The sequence below is a fragment of the Patella vulgata genome, chromosome 2, assembly GCF_932274485.2.
Source record: "Patella vulgata chromosome 2, xgPatVulg1.2, whole genome shotgun sequence".
In the NCBI taxonomy this organism is placed as follows: domain Eukaryota; kingdom Metazoa; phylum Mollusca; class Gastropoda; family Patellidae; genus Patella; species Patella vulgata.
In genome coordinates, this window is record NC_065880.2 from 697,619 (window position 1) to 715,487 (window position 17,869).

Consider the following 17,869-nt stretch of genomic DNA (forward strand, 5'->3'; position numbering starts at 1 on the left):
TGCAATCCATGGTTTTGACGTTAAAATGCCCTCTGTATATCGACTTGGCGTTGAATGTGCCCTCCTCATTCAAGCGTATCACGTTAAAATGCGCTTTTTAATTGTTTTGGTACATAAAGTGCCCCTTTTGATGTAAAAATGCCCCAGTTTATATCGATTCGGTATAAAATGTGCCCCTCAGATCCATGATTTTCACGTAACAGTGCCCTATTTTAGGCCTCAATTGCCCCTGCAATCCATGGTTTTGACGTTAAAATGCCCTCTGTATATCGACTTGGCGTTGAATGTGCCCTCCTCATTCAAGGGTATCACATTAAAATGCCCTTTTTAATCATTTAGGTACAAAAAGTGCCCCTTTGATGTAAAGATGCCCCTATTTTATATCGTTTCGGTAAAAAATGTGCCCCTTAGACCCATGATTTTCACGTAACAGTGCCCTATTTTAGGCCTTAATGTGCCCTCCAAATCACTAAGCTTGAAGTGTGTAAATGCTCTTTTAATTGTACATTGATGATGGTAAATATCTAGCGACTGCTGCACAGACTACTCTCTTCACCTTAAAAATCAACAAATGCAGTAAAATTTTACACTTACCGAAAGATTTTGGCACACTGAGCGGCTGCAGCAATTTTATCTTCCTCCCTTTTCCTTTTGATACGATCGTGTCGCGGCATTTTAGATGCAAATAGGAACAAAAACTACCGAAAAATTTTCATCTTGCCGTCTGGCAAGGGGGTCGCCATATTGTATGACGTTGACGTCTTCATTCACCGCGCGGCGTCGCCACTTGCCGGCCCAAATATCTGCCGGTGTATGGAAGTCCGTTCGGGAAAAAAGGGCACCGAAAAATCGCGAGGGGGTTCCGGAAGCGTCAGAACCCCCCCCCTGGATCCGCCCCTGCTTAACGTACATGTATTGTATTCATCTCTATGATTTCTTAAATAATATTGTATCAACTCTATCTTAATATAATCTAGTCTATGATACTATAATATATGTATTAGTAATGTACTACAGTACCTTGTAGGCAAGCTACTTAGGGGGTGCTCGATTCGCCGTCCAGAAGGACAGAAATGAAAGATGTAGTGCGATAGGGAGATGTGGGAGGGTCACCCTCCCACTGGGGAGGGGGCCACCCCCATAAAAAATATTAAAGTTTCAGTCTTCTGTAAACACTGTTTTGCCATATTTTACGGGGTTAAACTAAAACATCACACCAACATATTGGGATATGTACAGGTTTTATACAGATAGAATCTTAACTTATCCTCATAATTGTTGTAATTATATAGGAGTTAGGGCCTACTATGTAATTTTTGTTATTTTTTTTGTGGGGGGGGGGGGTCCAATTATATTCAGACCCGACCCCCTCATGTGTGACGCCCATGGTCCTGTCACAGTTCGGTCAGTCCTCACCACGGAGGTGATGTGAATAGAATAGTGACGTGTTTAAACACAACAAATATGTTTGGCCTGCATGGTTGGTTGAGATATTTTCTTATTCGGCTGACGAATGCGTTATAACCCGAAATACCCCTTTTCACTCGAGTGTCACTTATTTTGGGGATTGCGAGAATTCAATTCTGGAACGTTCAATCGAGTAGACCTATAGAGAATCACTCAAAGGTAGAGGAGATATCGCCCCTCCCATATTCGGTTTACGTAGTCATGATAACAGATTGACAGCTGTCAGCCAGGGTCAAGGGTCGGGTTCAAGGAGTGGTATTCTTCTTAATTTCCACCTACTACAACCGGCCTACAATTAGCATCTCCCTATTGATATATTATTCAAATTCTGTAGGTCAATGATAAGCTCCACCCCTTTTTCAGATAAATACTAATATATAGCAACCAATCATTTTATTATACCAACCCCTGATACAACTAGGAAGTAAATTAAACTGTAACGTCGCCATTAAATTGTTGAAATAAAAGACTCTATAGAGAGGATTATTATCATATTGAAGCCTGTGTCAATAAAGTAAGTGACATGTAATTTAAAGTTTATTTAATTTAAATATTTTATGTTAGTTTTGTAAAAGTTGTAATGTAGATATGATATATATTGACTTCTAATAATACATACTTCACGTCATCGATGTGTTAATACACTATTATTACAAGGGTATATCTAACAACTAACTCGGATAATAACATAGCAATATCTGGGACAATTGTAACTTTTCTTTCTTCATAAGACATCTAGACATCAAAATATCTGATAAAGGGGACAAAATAACAGAAGCAAAACAAAATCTATGTGGAGTAGGCGATAACAATGTTTTATATTTTAAAAGAAAAAAAGAATCACCAAGCCAAATATTGTTGAATACAGTAATTATAAAATCTATTGAAATACGATATATCCATTGTGATACGACAGGCATATTGTACTATAATCTTATCTGCAATGATAGGTTTTTATTCTAATATACCATATAGGCTATAGCTGGGTGAATCTTTTATATAGAATATATGAAATCAAATACATAAATCTAAGGGTAATCATTATTTGTATTCTTGGTTACACCGAACGTCTGCCATTATTTGATTATTTGTCCAATCGTGATCCACGGGGCGTGGTGACCTGACTTGTATCATACGATACTTGTATTATAAAACACACATGTATATACAGTCGTGTAGACGGACATCTAAACATCACTCTATTACATGAATTATATATTCAAACAATACACTATAGATTTATCTAGCATATAGTTTACCTCGTAATTCATGACTATTGCTGTAGTGCTGTATTCTGGGGGTTGTAGCTTATTCCAACACTAAACGAGTGTTCAAAACTGGCTAAACGACACCGGGATAATCTGTTCATGTTGATCGCGATAAAGTTTCTATTTTTATTTCATTATACCTACCTGACTAATTTCATGGTAGTTTTTTCCAACCTTTTTTTTTTTTTATTAATGTGAATTAAGCGATACAGAATTTCATAGATAGCGATATTCTTGACAAACTAAAACCAAAATAAAATGGGGTTTATCGTTCAACTTTTCTGTACCAACTGGACTAATGTAAACATAGAAAATTAAAATTACCGTATGTTAGTCCCAAAATGACCAGGGTAGTTTGTTGAGAACGTCAGAATGACCAACATGGTTCATTGAGAATGTCAAAATGACCAGGAATGTTTGTTAAGAATGTCAATGAATAAAAGATATCATCAAAAATTACCCTCTTCTAATTTGTGTCCATGGAAAGTAATTAGAGGCTGTAATTAAACATGCATTATGCAAGAGCAAAATCTGTTTATTACAAGTCTTTCTTTAGGCCTGAAATGTTATCTAAATTATCAATTAGACATTAATTAACTTATCCAGACAATAATAAACTCTCGATGTCAAGGCTAGCCTTCGATGTTGGCTGGATTAGATTCCTATATACCGCTAACGGCCGTTGATAATTATATCAGAAAAAGTGGATAATGCTGTTTTTATTAATGATTTTAGTAATGATGACCGAGACTATGCAAAAATTTCACCCGCTTCTTTCTCGGCTCATAGTGGATCAATTTGACTGAAATTTTCAGCAAATTACCTTTACACTATCTAGTTTTTAACTATTATAGCGAGAACTGCCATCTCTTTATCTCATCTCCCATAATGTATCTTTAAGATAACAATTGACACTTACTGTAGCAAGAGAGGCTGTAATTAAGGTACAGGCCAAAGAGTAAATCTACAACTAGATCAATATTTTATTGATGATTATAAGTCAGTGCAGACAAGTGGAACGTTAAACTTCATTCATTCTTAAGTAATTTAGGGACTTGTCAATACTATACGCCAACCCGTAAGGCTGATTCAGAGCCATTATGGCACAGTGCTTAGGACGTTGCCTCGCTAACCTAGAGGTCCCGTGTTCGATCCCTGCTTTGGCCGAGAAAGTTCATCGAGATTTTCCGGCGTGATTCTGCTTTGTCTGTCTTGTAGGGCGGATGACCTTGCACGCAACAACGTATAGTCGTTTGGATGGGACGAAAGATCGAGATCCCTTGTACACATAGGCATGCACGTAAAAGAAACATTGACAGTTTGAATTCGAGATAAGAGTAGGCCATACAGCCGCTGTCTTGGCAAAATGTCCCTCATAGCAAGCTGCATGGCGTTTGCCCGTTAGCACAAACGGAGCAGAACTGTAGGACGTTGAGCCCCATTTCATTTTATTTGTACATACGCATGTGTAATGCACAACAACTTGACAATAGCTGCGTATACTGAAAATATCTCTTTTATAATGTAAATAATGACTGTGAAGGAAGTGATATAGGTCATATGTATGATATAACTGTTATAACTTTAAACAGCAGATATCGAGGAATACTGGCTTCTCAGAAACTATACTTGTGTAATTCTTGGAAACGAGTAACTATTTGACCATATACTGTTACAAGGTAGTGTTTATTGTTTATATTGTTATATGAACATATAGGTATGTAATTTTGTACTGGTATATATTGTTATATGAACATAAGGTCTGTAATTGTATAGGCTATATTACTAGCCTATTTATTAAACTAACCAATTTGAACATGTAAATTTCACACACTAGTTACCTTTTGGATAAGTTATATCAAACTCCGCTTACATCGCTTAAAACATGTGATATATGACTAAATATCTATTTATGGTAAGGGGAAAACCAGTTTAATAGCTCTTGTTATTAAGTCATTTATTTGCATATCCATACATGAATTTAAACATTGCACGTCTAGAGACTGTGTAATCGAGTCTTGTAGAACGCAGACTACTATCACAGAGTAAAATTAATTCGTTCATCTTCTAATATCATCTGTAGAAGCCGGTATAAGTAATTCAAAGTACAGTTATTCAAGGTAATGATATCATTATTATTTAAACACGATAGGAATAAAGAAATCTTCTTTAAATCTAGTTTAATATATGTATTGTATTAAACTATTACACATACTGTATGGAACAACAGCTAGTAATGTAAGAAGCATCAAAGATTAATATCGTTATCAATATTAGTAGCTGTTTTTCCATAAGTATGTTTTCGACGTGGTTTCCCCTTGTCAGTGGTGCAGAACGGAGGGCCTGACAAGGAGAGCTGTCTAGTTGTTCGGATGGGACGAAAACCCGAGGTCCCTTGTATACATTGGCATGCACGTAAAAGATCCCTTGGCAGTTGGAATCCGGTATAAGAGTAGACCATAGTGCTGCTATACGGGGAAAATTTCCCTCATAGCACACTGTATGGCGTATGCCCGTCTTCATTAGCCCAGTCGGGGCAGAACAGTAGAGAGAGAGAAATGGGGTTTAACGTCCACTCGACACAAACTAGGTCATTTCGGGACTAACAGAACAGTAGGGTATGCGTGTTATATTGCTGTATTCAGTCACTAAATATATAGTAGCAGCTGTTTTCTATAAGTATGTGTTATATTTGATTGCTCTATCCAGTTACTAAATAATAATAATAATAATAATAATAATAATGACTTTATTTTCTGAGGGAACATATTTAGTACATGATTTCTAATTTTCAACATGTCCTTCCTACTCTATAAAACTAGCAACTACACAGTAATAATATTTACAAAGTGCATATATATCATAATATATAAGCTTACAAACAAGAAAAAAAAGTAATTATATATATATAAAACAAGGGTTCAAAGATGTAACATGTTTTACTAACTCCTTTTTGAAGATAAAACTTGAAGACGCATGTTTCACAGACATGTCATTGTCTATTTTCTTACTTTTTGGAATTGTTAATTCAAGTTGACTAAGTGACTTTCCGATCTCAATGTCATGGTAGTTTCGGTCAATTTAGAATTTTCATAAAATGTGTTATATAAATATGATGGTAATTTGTCTCTTAGAATTTTGAAGGTGAGCATTCCTTGGTTGTATTGAATGCGTTGGTGGATTGTAAGCCAATTTAGAGACTCAAACAAAGGTGACGAATGTGAATCAGGTTTTTCATCCAAAATGCTCCTAGCCGCACGTTTTTGAAGTTGAAAAATAAAATTCTAAGATGGTGTGGTAAATAAGGTTTTAACTTTGTCAGCACTTGAAATTCAGAGTTATTTATAGTAACTTAAATAAATGTCCACTATTGCATAAGAAATCGGGTTTGCCCGTACCTGTCTATATATATATATATTAGCCTGGATTTTCCAGGTAAAAATAGGCCTGACGTGTGGTTTGTGAAGGGGGTGGACATATTGTACAGTGAGTCGAACGACGAACAATATTGTTTGACAGATCAAGTTAAGGTAATAATAATAATAATAATAATAATAATATCGTCATTTATAAAGCGCGTTAATACTGAAGAAGAAAACAGTTTTTAAGGCTCTGTTTGTTTATATACTCACAGTGGCGGCGCCAGCTGTCGGTGATTGGAGGGGCAAAGCTGGGGCAAGGTTAAGGGGGCAAAGGCACGAGCTTCGACTAGGGGTAGGGGGCCTCCCCCAGATAATTTTAAAAAACAAGTTGCCGGAAATGCAACCTGGCAGTATTTCAGGCACTGATCGATGAGGTAAAGTGTCAAACGAACGGACTTGCGAATCACGACGAAGCCCACTCACGAGCGTCAAAGTAGGGAGTCCTCCCCCAGAAAATTTTGAAAAATAGACTGCCGGAAATGCTGTCTTACAGTATTCCCAGGCACCGATCGTCGAGATAAATAGATCTGACCAGATACCGTCCGTCGCCTGATCACTAGTTTATCCGACTAGAGAACAAAATGTCAAACGAACGGATTTGCGAACCTCAACGAATACCCCTTGTGAACGCCAAAGTAACGAGTCCATTGGGGACTTGTGGTAGTCTATTCCATAGAAAAGGACCAGCACAAGAAAAGGAACGTTTTCCAAGTTGTAAGTTAATGGCTGGAGATTTTAGAAGATGTTTTTTTCTGAGAACGGAGAATTCTGCTGGTAGTGTAGGGTTCTACAAAACTTTTTATATAAGATGGAGCTTGGTCATTTAACGCTTTGAAAACGAAAGGGGAGTAACTTGAACTTAATTCTTTGCTGAATTGGAAGCCAATGTAAAGATTGCAATACAGGGGAGATGTGTTGATGTTTTCTGGTTTAGCGAGGAGTCGAGCTGCTGAATTTTGAACATGTTGTAGTTTGTTAATCCGATAGTCTGGTAAGCCGTATAGTAAGCCATTATGGTAATCTAGTTTAGTTGAGATGAATGCGTAGATGGGTTTTTCTTTCTTTTCATAATTGAGATAGCGTTGGATCTTCTCAATTCGATGTATATGATAGAAAGCAGTGGAACAAATACTTTGTATATGATCTTTAAACGATAGGTTCGAGTCTAATATAGCACCAATATTTAGAGCTTTATGGGTTCCTGAAATTATTTCTTTATCAAAATTAACTAGCGTTTGATCAATTTCTGTTGATCTTAGATAGCTCGGTAGATATCGCTGGTGATTTTGAGTAAAGCAGTTTCTGTACTGTGGTATTGTTTGTAGGCAGATTGTAACATTATATCAAACGGTGTATGAAATGTATCTGGCCGAGTTACTGCGCATTTTCAGATTTCACATTTAAGATTATTGAGTAATTTTTAGAAATATTATGGACTGGTTTTTTTTCTAATTGAAGGTTGAAATGTCCTTTTATTATCAGATTGTTTGGTTTATATTGGACAAGTATATTAATGTAATTATAATAATTAATAATAATAATTGTCTTATATAGCGCTACATTATGTTCAATGGTTATTTCTTATCACTGTTCAGTCACATTGTATATTATGGGTAAAGTATATCTAGAGTATATCAATGATCACACCTTATTAAATAGATGAGGTTTTAAAACAGATTTAAATTCTGTCTATAGTTTCATGGTAGTTAGATGTTTTATTTGGTATCGTGGAAGATATTTATGTTCTAGTAATGGTATTAGTTATAGTATTGTCGATCATCGGTCACCGAGGATTCTGTTTAATCCAGTATATCATAATTATGTGTTTCAGTATTTGTCTGTAAAGAAGAAATAAATAAAACACACACACATATAACTTTGTAATAATGGCAGCCCTTTAAAATTAGGTGTTGACTTCAAATAGAAGTTTTGGTAAATTTCGACAGAGAAACGTGAGAATATTTCCATCAGTTTGATAAACTGTTTTATGTTGAGTAGTTTTACTTCTGTACCAATATGTCTTGTCATTTAAAGAAACTAAACCTCTAGCTTAATAACACGGTGGGTTTAAATAAAAAGATGAGTTCCTGTCATTAGACTCGGTATTAAACTAGTTAATTGAATATATATATATATAGTCTATTTATTAAAATAAACAGGTAAATTTTACACCTGGTTACATTTAAATCACTTAGACACGTGACATGTGACTCAATATCTATTTATCGTAAGGGGAAAACCAGTTTAATAGCTCTTGTTATCAAGTAATTTATTTGCATATTCATTCATGGATTTAGGCATTGCGCGCTTAGAGACTATGTAATCGAGTCTTGTAGAATGCAGACTACTATATCTCCACCCACCGTCTAAAACCTGACAGTATAAATATTAATTCGTTCATCCTCTGATGTAAAATATCATCTGTAGACGCCGATACAAGTAATTCAAAGTACAGTTATTCCAGGTAATGATGTCATTATTATTTAAACACGATAGGAATAAAGAAATCTTCTTTAAATCTAGTTTAATATATGTATTATATTAAACTATTACACATCCTGTATGGAACAACAGCTAGTAATTAATATAAGAAGCATTAAAGATTATTATCGTTATCAATATGGTGATGTGACAGTATCCCAGCTTCAACCAAATAAATTAGTAGCTGTTTTTCCATAAGTATGTTTTCCGACGTGGTTTCCCCTTGTCAGTGGTACAGAACGGGGAGCCTGACAAGGAGAGCTGTCTAGTCGTTCGGATGGGACGAAAACCCGAGGTCCCTTGTATACATTGGCATGCACGTAAAAGATCCCTTGGCAGTTGGAATTCGGTATAAGAGTAGACCATAGTGCCGCTATACGGCAAAATTTACCTCATAGCCTACTGTTTGGCGTATGCCATGTTCATTAGCTCAGTCGGGGCAGAACAGTAGGGTATGAGTGTTATATTGCTGTATTCAGTTACTAAATATAGTAGTAGCTGTTTTTCAATAAGTATGTGTTATATTTGATTGCTCTATCCAGTTACTTAATACCTCTAAAATAATATTATTGTATTAATATGGTTGTACAATTGGAGCTTTTATTATCATAACATATCAATAAATATTATCTTCTTTCAATTAATTTTATGAAATAAACATATATTTTATGTTGATATTGCCCCACGATTAGTAAGCACTTTTATTGTTATAAGCTTTTGTAAAACGGTGTGGGGCGAATTATCAGAGTATTTTTGTTTTTGATTTTCTTTTCGTTGTTTTGTAATTGGGGTGGGTGAGGGAGCAGTTTGGTTATGGGTGAGTTTGACGTTGGCACCAATTGTTGTCATTTGATTTATGTGTACAACATTTAAACTGGACAGACTAAATCATTCTTGTTCAATATTTGAGGCCATATATAAATCTTTGTATATTCCTCGGCACTAGGAATTCGAAGAAATCTTGTGTTCCTGACCAATTTCTCCCATTAATATTTATTATTTAATGATACAAAGACAGAATAAAATGGAGATCGAGTTTCAATCCGTTTAAATCTCCGCCATCCGATGTTCTAGAGAATGGGTTGATCACAGGCTTGCCATGTGAATACATGTCTAAATAATAATTTTTATAACTTTTGAAGCTAATATAAAGACCTGTAATAAACAGATTTAACTCCAACATAATGCATCTTTAAATATAGAAATCGGGTTTGCCGGCACGTGTCTATATATATAAGCCTGGATTTTCCAGTTAAAAATAGACCTGACGTGTTGTTTGTTAAGGGGATGGACAGGGTTAGTAGAACGAGGAATAGCTGAACAATTGTTTAACAGATCAAGACAAGGTAATAACTGGGGTTTTATAACATTGTATATAATATATTAGAATCAAACAAAGTTGGTATGTATATGCTTAACCTTGTTTAGTTTTTAAAGATATACCTTAACGTACATGTATTGTATTCATCTCTATGATTTGTTAAATAATGTTGTATCAACAATGTCTAATATAATCTAGTCTATGTTACTATAATATATGTATTAGTAATGTACTACCTTGTAGGCTACTAGGGGGTGCTCGATTCGCAGTCCAGAACGGACAGAATTGCTATCGATTAACGCGGAATTCAGTCCTGTCCAGAGGCGTAGCCGTGAAATATATATTGGGGGGGGGGGGTCCGCAAATGAAATTATATAAAATGTTGACAATCTGTGACGCCGGGGGCACGATGTAGTGCGATAGGGAGATGTGGGAGGGTCACCCTCATAAAAAAATATTAAAGTTTCAGTCTTCTGTAAACACTGTTTTGGCATATTTTACGGGGTTAAACTAAAACATCACACCAACATATTGGGATATGTACAGGTGACGCCCATGGTCCTGTCACAGATCAGTCAGTCCTGACCACGGAGGTGATGTGAATAGAATAGTGACGTGTTTAAACACAACAAATATGTTTGGCCTGCATGGTTGGTTGAGATATTTTCTTATTCAGTTGACGCATGTGTTATAACCCGAAATACCCCTTTTCACTCGTGTGTCACTAATTTTGGGGATTGCCAGAATTCAATTCTGGAACGTTCAATCGAGTAGACCTATGTTAGTTTTGTAAAAGTTGTAATATAGATATGATATATATTGACTTCTAATAAAACATACTTCACGTCATCGATGTGTGAATATACCATTATTACAAGGGTATATCTAACAACTAACAACTTGGATAATAACATAGCCATATCTGGGACATCTGTAATTTTCCTTTCGAAACGTCAAAATATCTGATGTAGGAGACAAAATAATAGAAACAAAACATAATCTGAGTGGAGTAGGCGATAACATGTTTTATATTTTAAAAGAAAAAAAGAATCACCCAGCCAAATATTGTTGAATACAGTAATTATATCATCTATTTTTATTTATTGAAATATTAAAGTAGTTGACGATATATCCATTGATTAGAAAGGCATATTGTATTATTATCTTATTTGATACGTTTTAATTCTGATATACCATATAGGCTATAGCTGGGTGGCTATAGCAAGGGATGTATAGCCACCATCGCCATCATGTCAACCTTTTACTCCAAGAAGAATACTGTTTATAGAGTCAGTAATAAGAAATTTCCCAAATTAATGAGAAATATAGACAGTTGGCCGACTATACGGTTACGCAATGGTTAGACGTCCAATTTACACAGATACAATGGAACCACAACCAAACCACGCGAATAACCAACAACTCTTTAGCTTCTAATAATGGTATTTTGCAAGAAGAGCAAAAGACGATTGCAGTTCGGTTATTGCAGTATTCAAGTGACCAGCGACAACCACTTTAATACACCGATATCAACAGGAATTTTCGAAACATAGATAAGAACAAGGAAGGGTGAATTTGTTAGAATGTTTGGACTATGTGTTAAAAGTTATGCATTTAAAAAAAAAAATGCTCCCAAAATTATCTGGTTAATTAGTTTTATCCTTCAGCTTGGGTCTATTGTTCTTGGCCACTCAACCCCTTAACACCGACTAAAATTTTTACCCTAAAACTCGGCGAGTCGGCGATATGGGAATGAACCGCTGGGTGACTCTTTAATATAGAATATATGAAATCAAATAAATAAATCCAGGGGTAATTATAATTTGTATATTATTTGTAAATTCTTGGTTAAACTGAACTTCTGTCATTTTTTGATTATTTGTCCATGATATGTCTCTTTAACTGAATCGTAATCAACCAGGCGTGATGACATCATCTCTGTCTTGTATCATACGATACTTGTATTATAAAACACACATGTATATACAGTCAAGTAGACACGACTCTATATATTCACACTATTACATGAATTATTGTCAAACTGAGCTATTGGGTTGTCAAAAGATTTAAATTTGTTGTATCATGTCCTTTTCGAATTGTATCGTTGTAGCCTCCACTGCCACCCTAACTTGTAAATGTTCTACACCCATTACAGTTTTATCTGTCTGACCGTTGTCTTCTTTATTTTCTGATAAATCATCCATTTTTATACGCCCATATTTAAATGTGGTCGTATATTGTCGTCGCCCCCGTCCGTCCACCCGTCGGTCCGTCGTCCACAATTGCTTGTGGGCGCTCTAGAGGCTAAAGTTAATATCTGTTTGACTTTAATTTTATACACAAAGTGTTTAAGGTCTTTAGACGAAGAAGCCTATTGATTTTCAGCAATTTCCGATTATTACTGCCAGAGTTATGGCCCTTGATCACTTCAAAAAATCTTGTGGACGCTCTAGAGGCCAAAGTTAATATCCGATTGATCTTAAATTTATACACATTGTTTAAGGTCATGAGACGAAGACGCCTATTGATTTCAGCGATTTCCGATAATTACTACCAGAGTTATGGCCCTTGATCACTTCAAAAAATCTTGTGGACGCTCTAGAGGCCAAAGTGAATATCCGATTGAATTTAAATTCATACACAGTGTTTAAGGTCATGAGACGAAGACGCCTATTGATTTCAGCGATTTCCGATAATTACTACCAGAGTTATGGCCCTTGATCACTTCAAAAAATCTTGTGGACGCTCTAGAGGCCAAAGTGAATATCCGATTGAATTTAAATTCATACACAGTGTCTAAGGTCATGCGACGAAGAAGCCTATTGATTTTTAGCAATTTACAATAATTACTGCCAGAGTTATGGCTTTTGATCACTTTGAAAAATCTTGTGGACGCTCTAGAGGCAAATGTTAATATCCGATTGACTTTAAATTTATACACAGTGTTTAAGGTCATGAGACAAAGAAGCCTATTTGTTTTCAGAGATTTCCGATAATTACTGTCAGAGTTATGGCCCTTAATCACTACAAAAAATCTTGTGGACGCCAAAGTTAATATCCGATTGACTTTAAATCTGTAATCAGATTTTAGTGTATTATAAATGTTTCATTACAGAAAATTAAAAATATGCGACAACTCTTGTTGACTGCCCGGACGATTTAGCTGCTGTGGGCGTATGTTTCGTTGCCTGGCAACCTATCTTTAACAATTTTAGTGGCGTATTATCTATACTAGAGAAGCTTGAATCGCTGTGTCTATTGTATTACCAAACGTGTTTCGTCTTGTTGAACTTAACTCAGTATGTTTATAGTCAAACATTTGCTTCAGTTTAACAAGTTCTTATAAATCCCAAGTCTTCATTAAGATTTCGTATCAGTCATAATTTCTGAACGTGGTTCTTAACGATGGCTTATTTTAAGAATTTAACTAAAGCGAGACTTCCCATCTTTTCTGAAAACCACGTGACTGTGACAGTCTGTACTCTATTGTTTGTTTTAGCCAGAGGACGAATCCTATTGATTCCCAAATTTGGGTCAATTAAACATCTTACATTTCTGCACCAATGGGTAAATGAAAATGGGCATGCATCATGCAGCGTGCTGCGAGCTATTATAGTTATTTCATATGTGCAAGTACAATGCTGGACGTCCGAAAAACTAGACACCTTGCTAGGACCTCTGTTCTACACCACTGATTTTCTCGGCCAACTCTAGAATGGAACCTATGACTTTCTGTGTAATGCTCACTGCGCCAATAGCACTGGTACATGTATTGATAATCGCTATGCAATAAACGGAGGGGTCATTTTGTCCTGGCAGCGGTGATTCAGTCAAATTTTAGCAAAGGTTTCACATCTGTACTCTATCATACTAAACACTTTTGTCAAGAGTTATAGGGACTTCACAGTTTATGTTACTGGCTGTCTATATATATCAATCATTCATAAATATTTAGACCTCTCTCTCTCTCTCTCTCTCTCTCTCTCTCTCTCTTTTCATCTCTCTGCTGTGGTCGAGTTCATTTATTACAATCCTTATTAACTTTATTGGCAGGACGATCTATTCAAGGCATCATGTCAGGCAAGATAAATAATGGTAAAGGGAAATCTTCAGCAAGACATTCCACTAAGAAGAATACAATCCCCCAAATAGAAACACAGCCATCAGCTAGTACCAGTAGTAGTACAGATACAGTATCAGCTTTAGTTTCACATGGCAATACTAGTACAGGTAAATATATTTTAAACATAAACATTAAAATATGAACTCTATTGACCAGTTATAAACTCTATTGGCCAGTTATAAGGACCTATTGAACAGCGCCATTATAAAATTTAGTCTATTACTAAAATCATTATTCAAATATAGACGACCTTTGATCACTGCTCACATTATTTAACTTCTAGTGGTGGGGTGGGGTAGGCTTTACTTCAACCCAGTTGGTTCAAGAAAAGTAGGGCGATAAACCCTGCTTAATTCATCTCACACACTTGACCATTGAACACCAAATACCATTTAAATGTCAATAATTGTTCTCAATCTGAACTTGTGTGCTAGTGTACTTTTATAATATTTATAAATCTTTGATCACTTCAGTAGTCTAATGGTGTTTTTATTATTCTTCAGAAATCCGGGTATCTATTATAGGAAAGACAGGAGTTGGTAAGAGCGCATTAGGAAATGCGCTGTTACAACAAGATACTTTTAAATCACAACAACAGCCCACCTCTGTAACATCAGAATGTGGTTTAGGACAACGACATCTTCAATTAAATGGTGTGGATTCCTTACTAAAAGTTGTGGATACACCAGGTTTGTTTGACACGGGTAACAGTAACAAAACAATAGCTAAGGAAATCGTTAAATGTATTAATATTTTATCACCAGGGCCACATTTATTTATCTTTGTCTTTCGAATCGACTTAAGACTCTCACAAGAGGACATAAAAGTTCTTGAATATTTTAAAAATACTTTCGGTGAATTAATTGATAAATTTGCCGTTGTGGTATTTACTGGGAAAGATCATCTGAGAAACAGAAGTGAAGAAGAGGCTATGCATGAACTTCATACTCAGTTATCAACATTTAGTGATGTTTTTAAACACCGCCGATACGCAACGATCAATAACATAGATGAAACAGAAGGCAAGATGAAGGATGTGAACAGAATCTTACAATTACTTCAGACAACTATACAGAATAATGGTGGAGACTTTTATGAAAACGAAATGTACGAAGAGGCGAAGAAATTATTTGAGGCAAGAATATGCGACGAAGAAGATGGCAAACAAAAAGCTTTAGCTGAAAGAGACGAACTTAAGAAAGAACAAATTCGCCAAGAACAGATTTGGCAGAAAGAGAAGGAGCAACTCACGAAACAATGCGAGAAACAGAATCGCCAAGAACAGATTTGGCAGAAAGAGAGGGGACAACTCATGAAACAATGCGAGAAACAGAATCGCCAAGAACAGATTTGGCAGGAAGAGAAGGAGCAACTCACGAAACAATGGACTGAAGAACGTGCTAAATTGATTGAAGATACAAGAAATAAGGAAATCGATTTGGACAAAAGAGAAATGAAAATTCAACTGCTAGAAAGGGAAAGACAATCAACACAGTGGTTAAGTTCAACTAGCAGACAATCATACACTGAACTAGCCAGTACTTCAACATTTCATCATGGCAGCAGCCTTAATACACTCAATATATCTCGTGCTAAGAAACGCAAATATGAACCAAGTCGTAGAGAGAGAGGAAAGATGCTTCAAGAGGATGAAAAAAACATTAAAGATAATTATGCGTTTCTACTGGATAATATAACTGATCCGGAACGTTTATCGGATCGTCTGTTTGGAAAATCAGTTTTTGATACGGACGATATGGAAAAAATAAAAGACGTAAAAGGAAAAAGGGCTATGACCCGTGAACTAGTTAATACATTACTTAATGGCGGACCAAATTCCTACCAAAGTTTCATTGATAGTTTAAAGGAAGAAGGTTACACGACAATAGTTGAACAATTAGAATCAAGTAAGTTTAACTGATTAAATTTTATCACAAATTCGTTATACTCTCTCTCTCTCTCTCTCTCTCTCTCTCTCCAGGAAAAGGTAAGAAAAGGTAATGCTATTTTACAATATCTTTAAATTCAGGTAGAGATGAGAGCCATGAAGAAATATCTGGTTACCATGGTAACCAATCAATGATAAGAGGATTGGGTGATAGAAACCAGTTAATGCTTGGTGGAATCGATGAACACTATGATGTATCATATTCAGAAGTCGGGAACAGATCAGAGATACACAAGGACCATGGCGAGGTTGATGTTGTGAAAGTTGTGGTCAAGAAGGCCAACAACACTGTTATTTTATCGAAGGTGAAGTCTGACCATCAAAAGATCAACGTAAAGCAGGAGATAATATCAACATGTCGACGTAATGTTAAAAATATCGCCAACTGTGTTTTGTATGAGAACCAAGACTCCATGTTTAACGATGTATTAGAAGATGAGCAAGGTAAAATATTTATTTATATCATTGTTGATGTGTTTTAAATGTTTTATTGAAAGGTATATTCCTTCTCGATGATCTAGACGCTACAGTTAATAATCAATTGACTTTACATTTATCCAGTGTTTAGGGTCATAAGATGATTTACGATATTAACCTGTTTATATTTTACATCCTATAACTAGTGGTATCACGGCCTTATATCCTAATACCATGTTTATATATTACCCTGTTTATATTCTACATCCTATAACTAGTGGTATCACGGCCTTATATCCTAATACCATGTTTATATATTACCCTGTTTATATTCTATATCCTATAACTAGTGGTATCACGGCCTTATATCCTAATACCATGTTTATATATTACCCTGTTTATATTCTATATCCTATAACTAGTGGTATCACGGCCTTATATCCTAATACCATGTTTATATATTACCCTGTTTATATTCTACATCCTATAACTAGTGGTATCACGCCCTTATATCCTAATACCATGTTTATATATTAACCTGTTTATATTCTACATCCTATAACTAGTGGTATCACGCCCTTATATCCTAATACCATGTTTATATATTACCCTGTTTATATTCTATATCCTATAACTAGTGGAAACACGGCCTTATATCCTAATACCATGTTTATATATTAACCTGTTTATATTCTACATCCTATAACTAGTGGAATCACAGCCTTATATCCTAATACCATGTTTATATATTATATTTTAGAAGATCATGTTAAAACAACTGATATAGCAGTAGATATGACAGCTAGAACGAGTGACCCAGTAGGCCTAGCGATTAAACAAGAACCACTCGAAATGGATGGGACTTATGGGGTAACGCAACCAACTATTATGTCATCCAATACAAGACCAGGTATAGTTTACACTGATTATAAATAAGGTAGCTAATGTATGGACTAGTAAAAAACTGTCTATCACCATCTGTTCAACACAGATTAGATACCCATCATCAAAATGTTGATGGACAGAGGTGTTACAAAGATCCATTCAGATATGTTGAATAAAATATTGTTTTAAAAAATCAAAAGGCTGAGGGCAGATGAATGATTTCTTGGTTTAGGATCATCAATGTCCCTTCTGATCAAGCGAGGGGTATGGTGGGGAAAATATATTGACTAAATTAGTTGTAGTATAGTTCGAACTTGTCAGGAGCAACATATGTTAGACTTTGTAGGAAATTTACTCGGACGAAAGAAATCGAAGAAAGTATGGGTAAATGTTCATCAGAGGTGATTCTAAACTACCAATCTATAGTAATATTTGTGACTGTCGTTTGTCTGTCTGTTTGTCTGTCTGTACGGGGTTGGCGGCTACACTAGGTCTGCCCCGAGTCTGAAATTTGGGGTATAGGGGTAGCTCGGACCA

The 17,869-nt window shown here is 35.6% G+C and overlaps 1 protein-coding gene across 8 annotated transcripts in view; it reads left to right on the plus strand.

Annotated features, from left to right (window-relative positions):
- The window catches only part of LOC126811616 (uncharacterized), a 316,159-nt gene that overhangs the window by 105,766 nt on the left and 192,524 nt on the right, over positions 1–17,869 (plus strand). For 3 of the 8 annotated variants that reach the window (XM_056098990.1, XM_056098989.1, XM_056098994.1), the window contains one exon: positions 1,831–1,981. The exons of 2 other annotated variants lie outside the window; for them this stretch is intronic. Coding sequence is in view for 3 of the 6 variants with exons in the window: in XM_056098999.1 (XP_055954974.1) it covers positions 14,033–14,189; positions 14,586–15,989; positions 16,112–16,474; positions 17,208–17,357 (2,074 nt within the window). In the remaining 3 variants the exon portion in view is untranslated. Of the gene's footprint in view, positions 1–1,830; positions 1,982–4,670; positions 4,856–14,012; positions 14,190–14,585; positions 15,990–16,111; positions 16,475–17,207; positions 17,358–17,869 lie in introns of those variants that run through there. 3 more of the 8 variants (XM_056098999.1, XM_056099001.1, XM_056099000.1) reach the window with 3 other exon arrangements.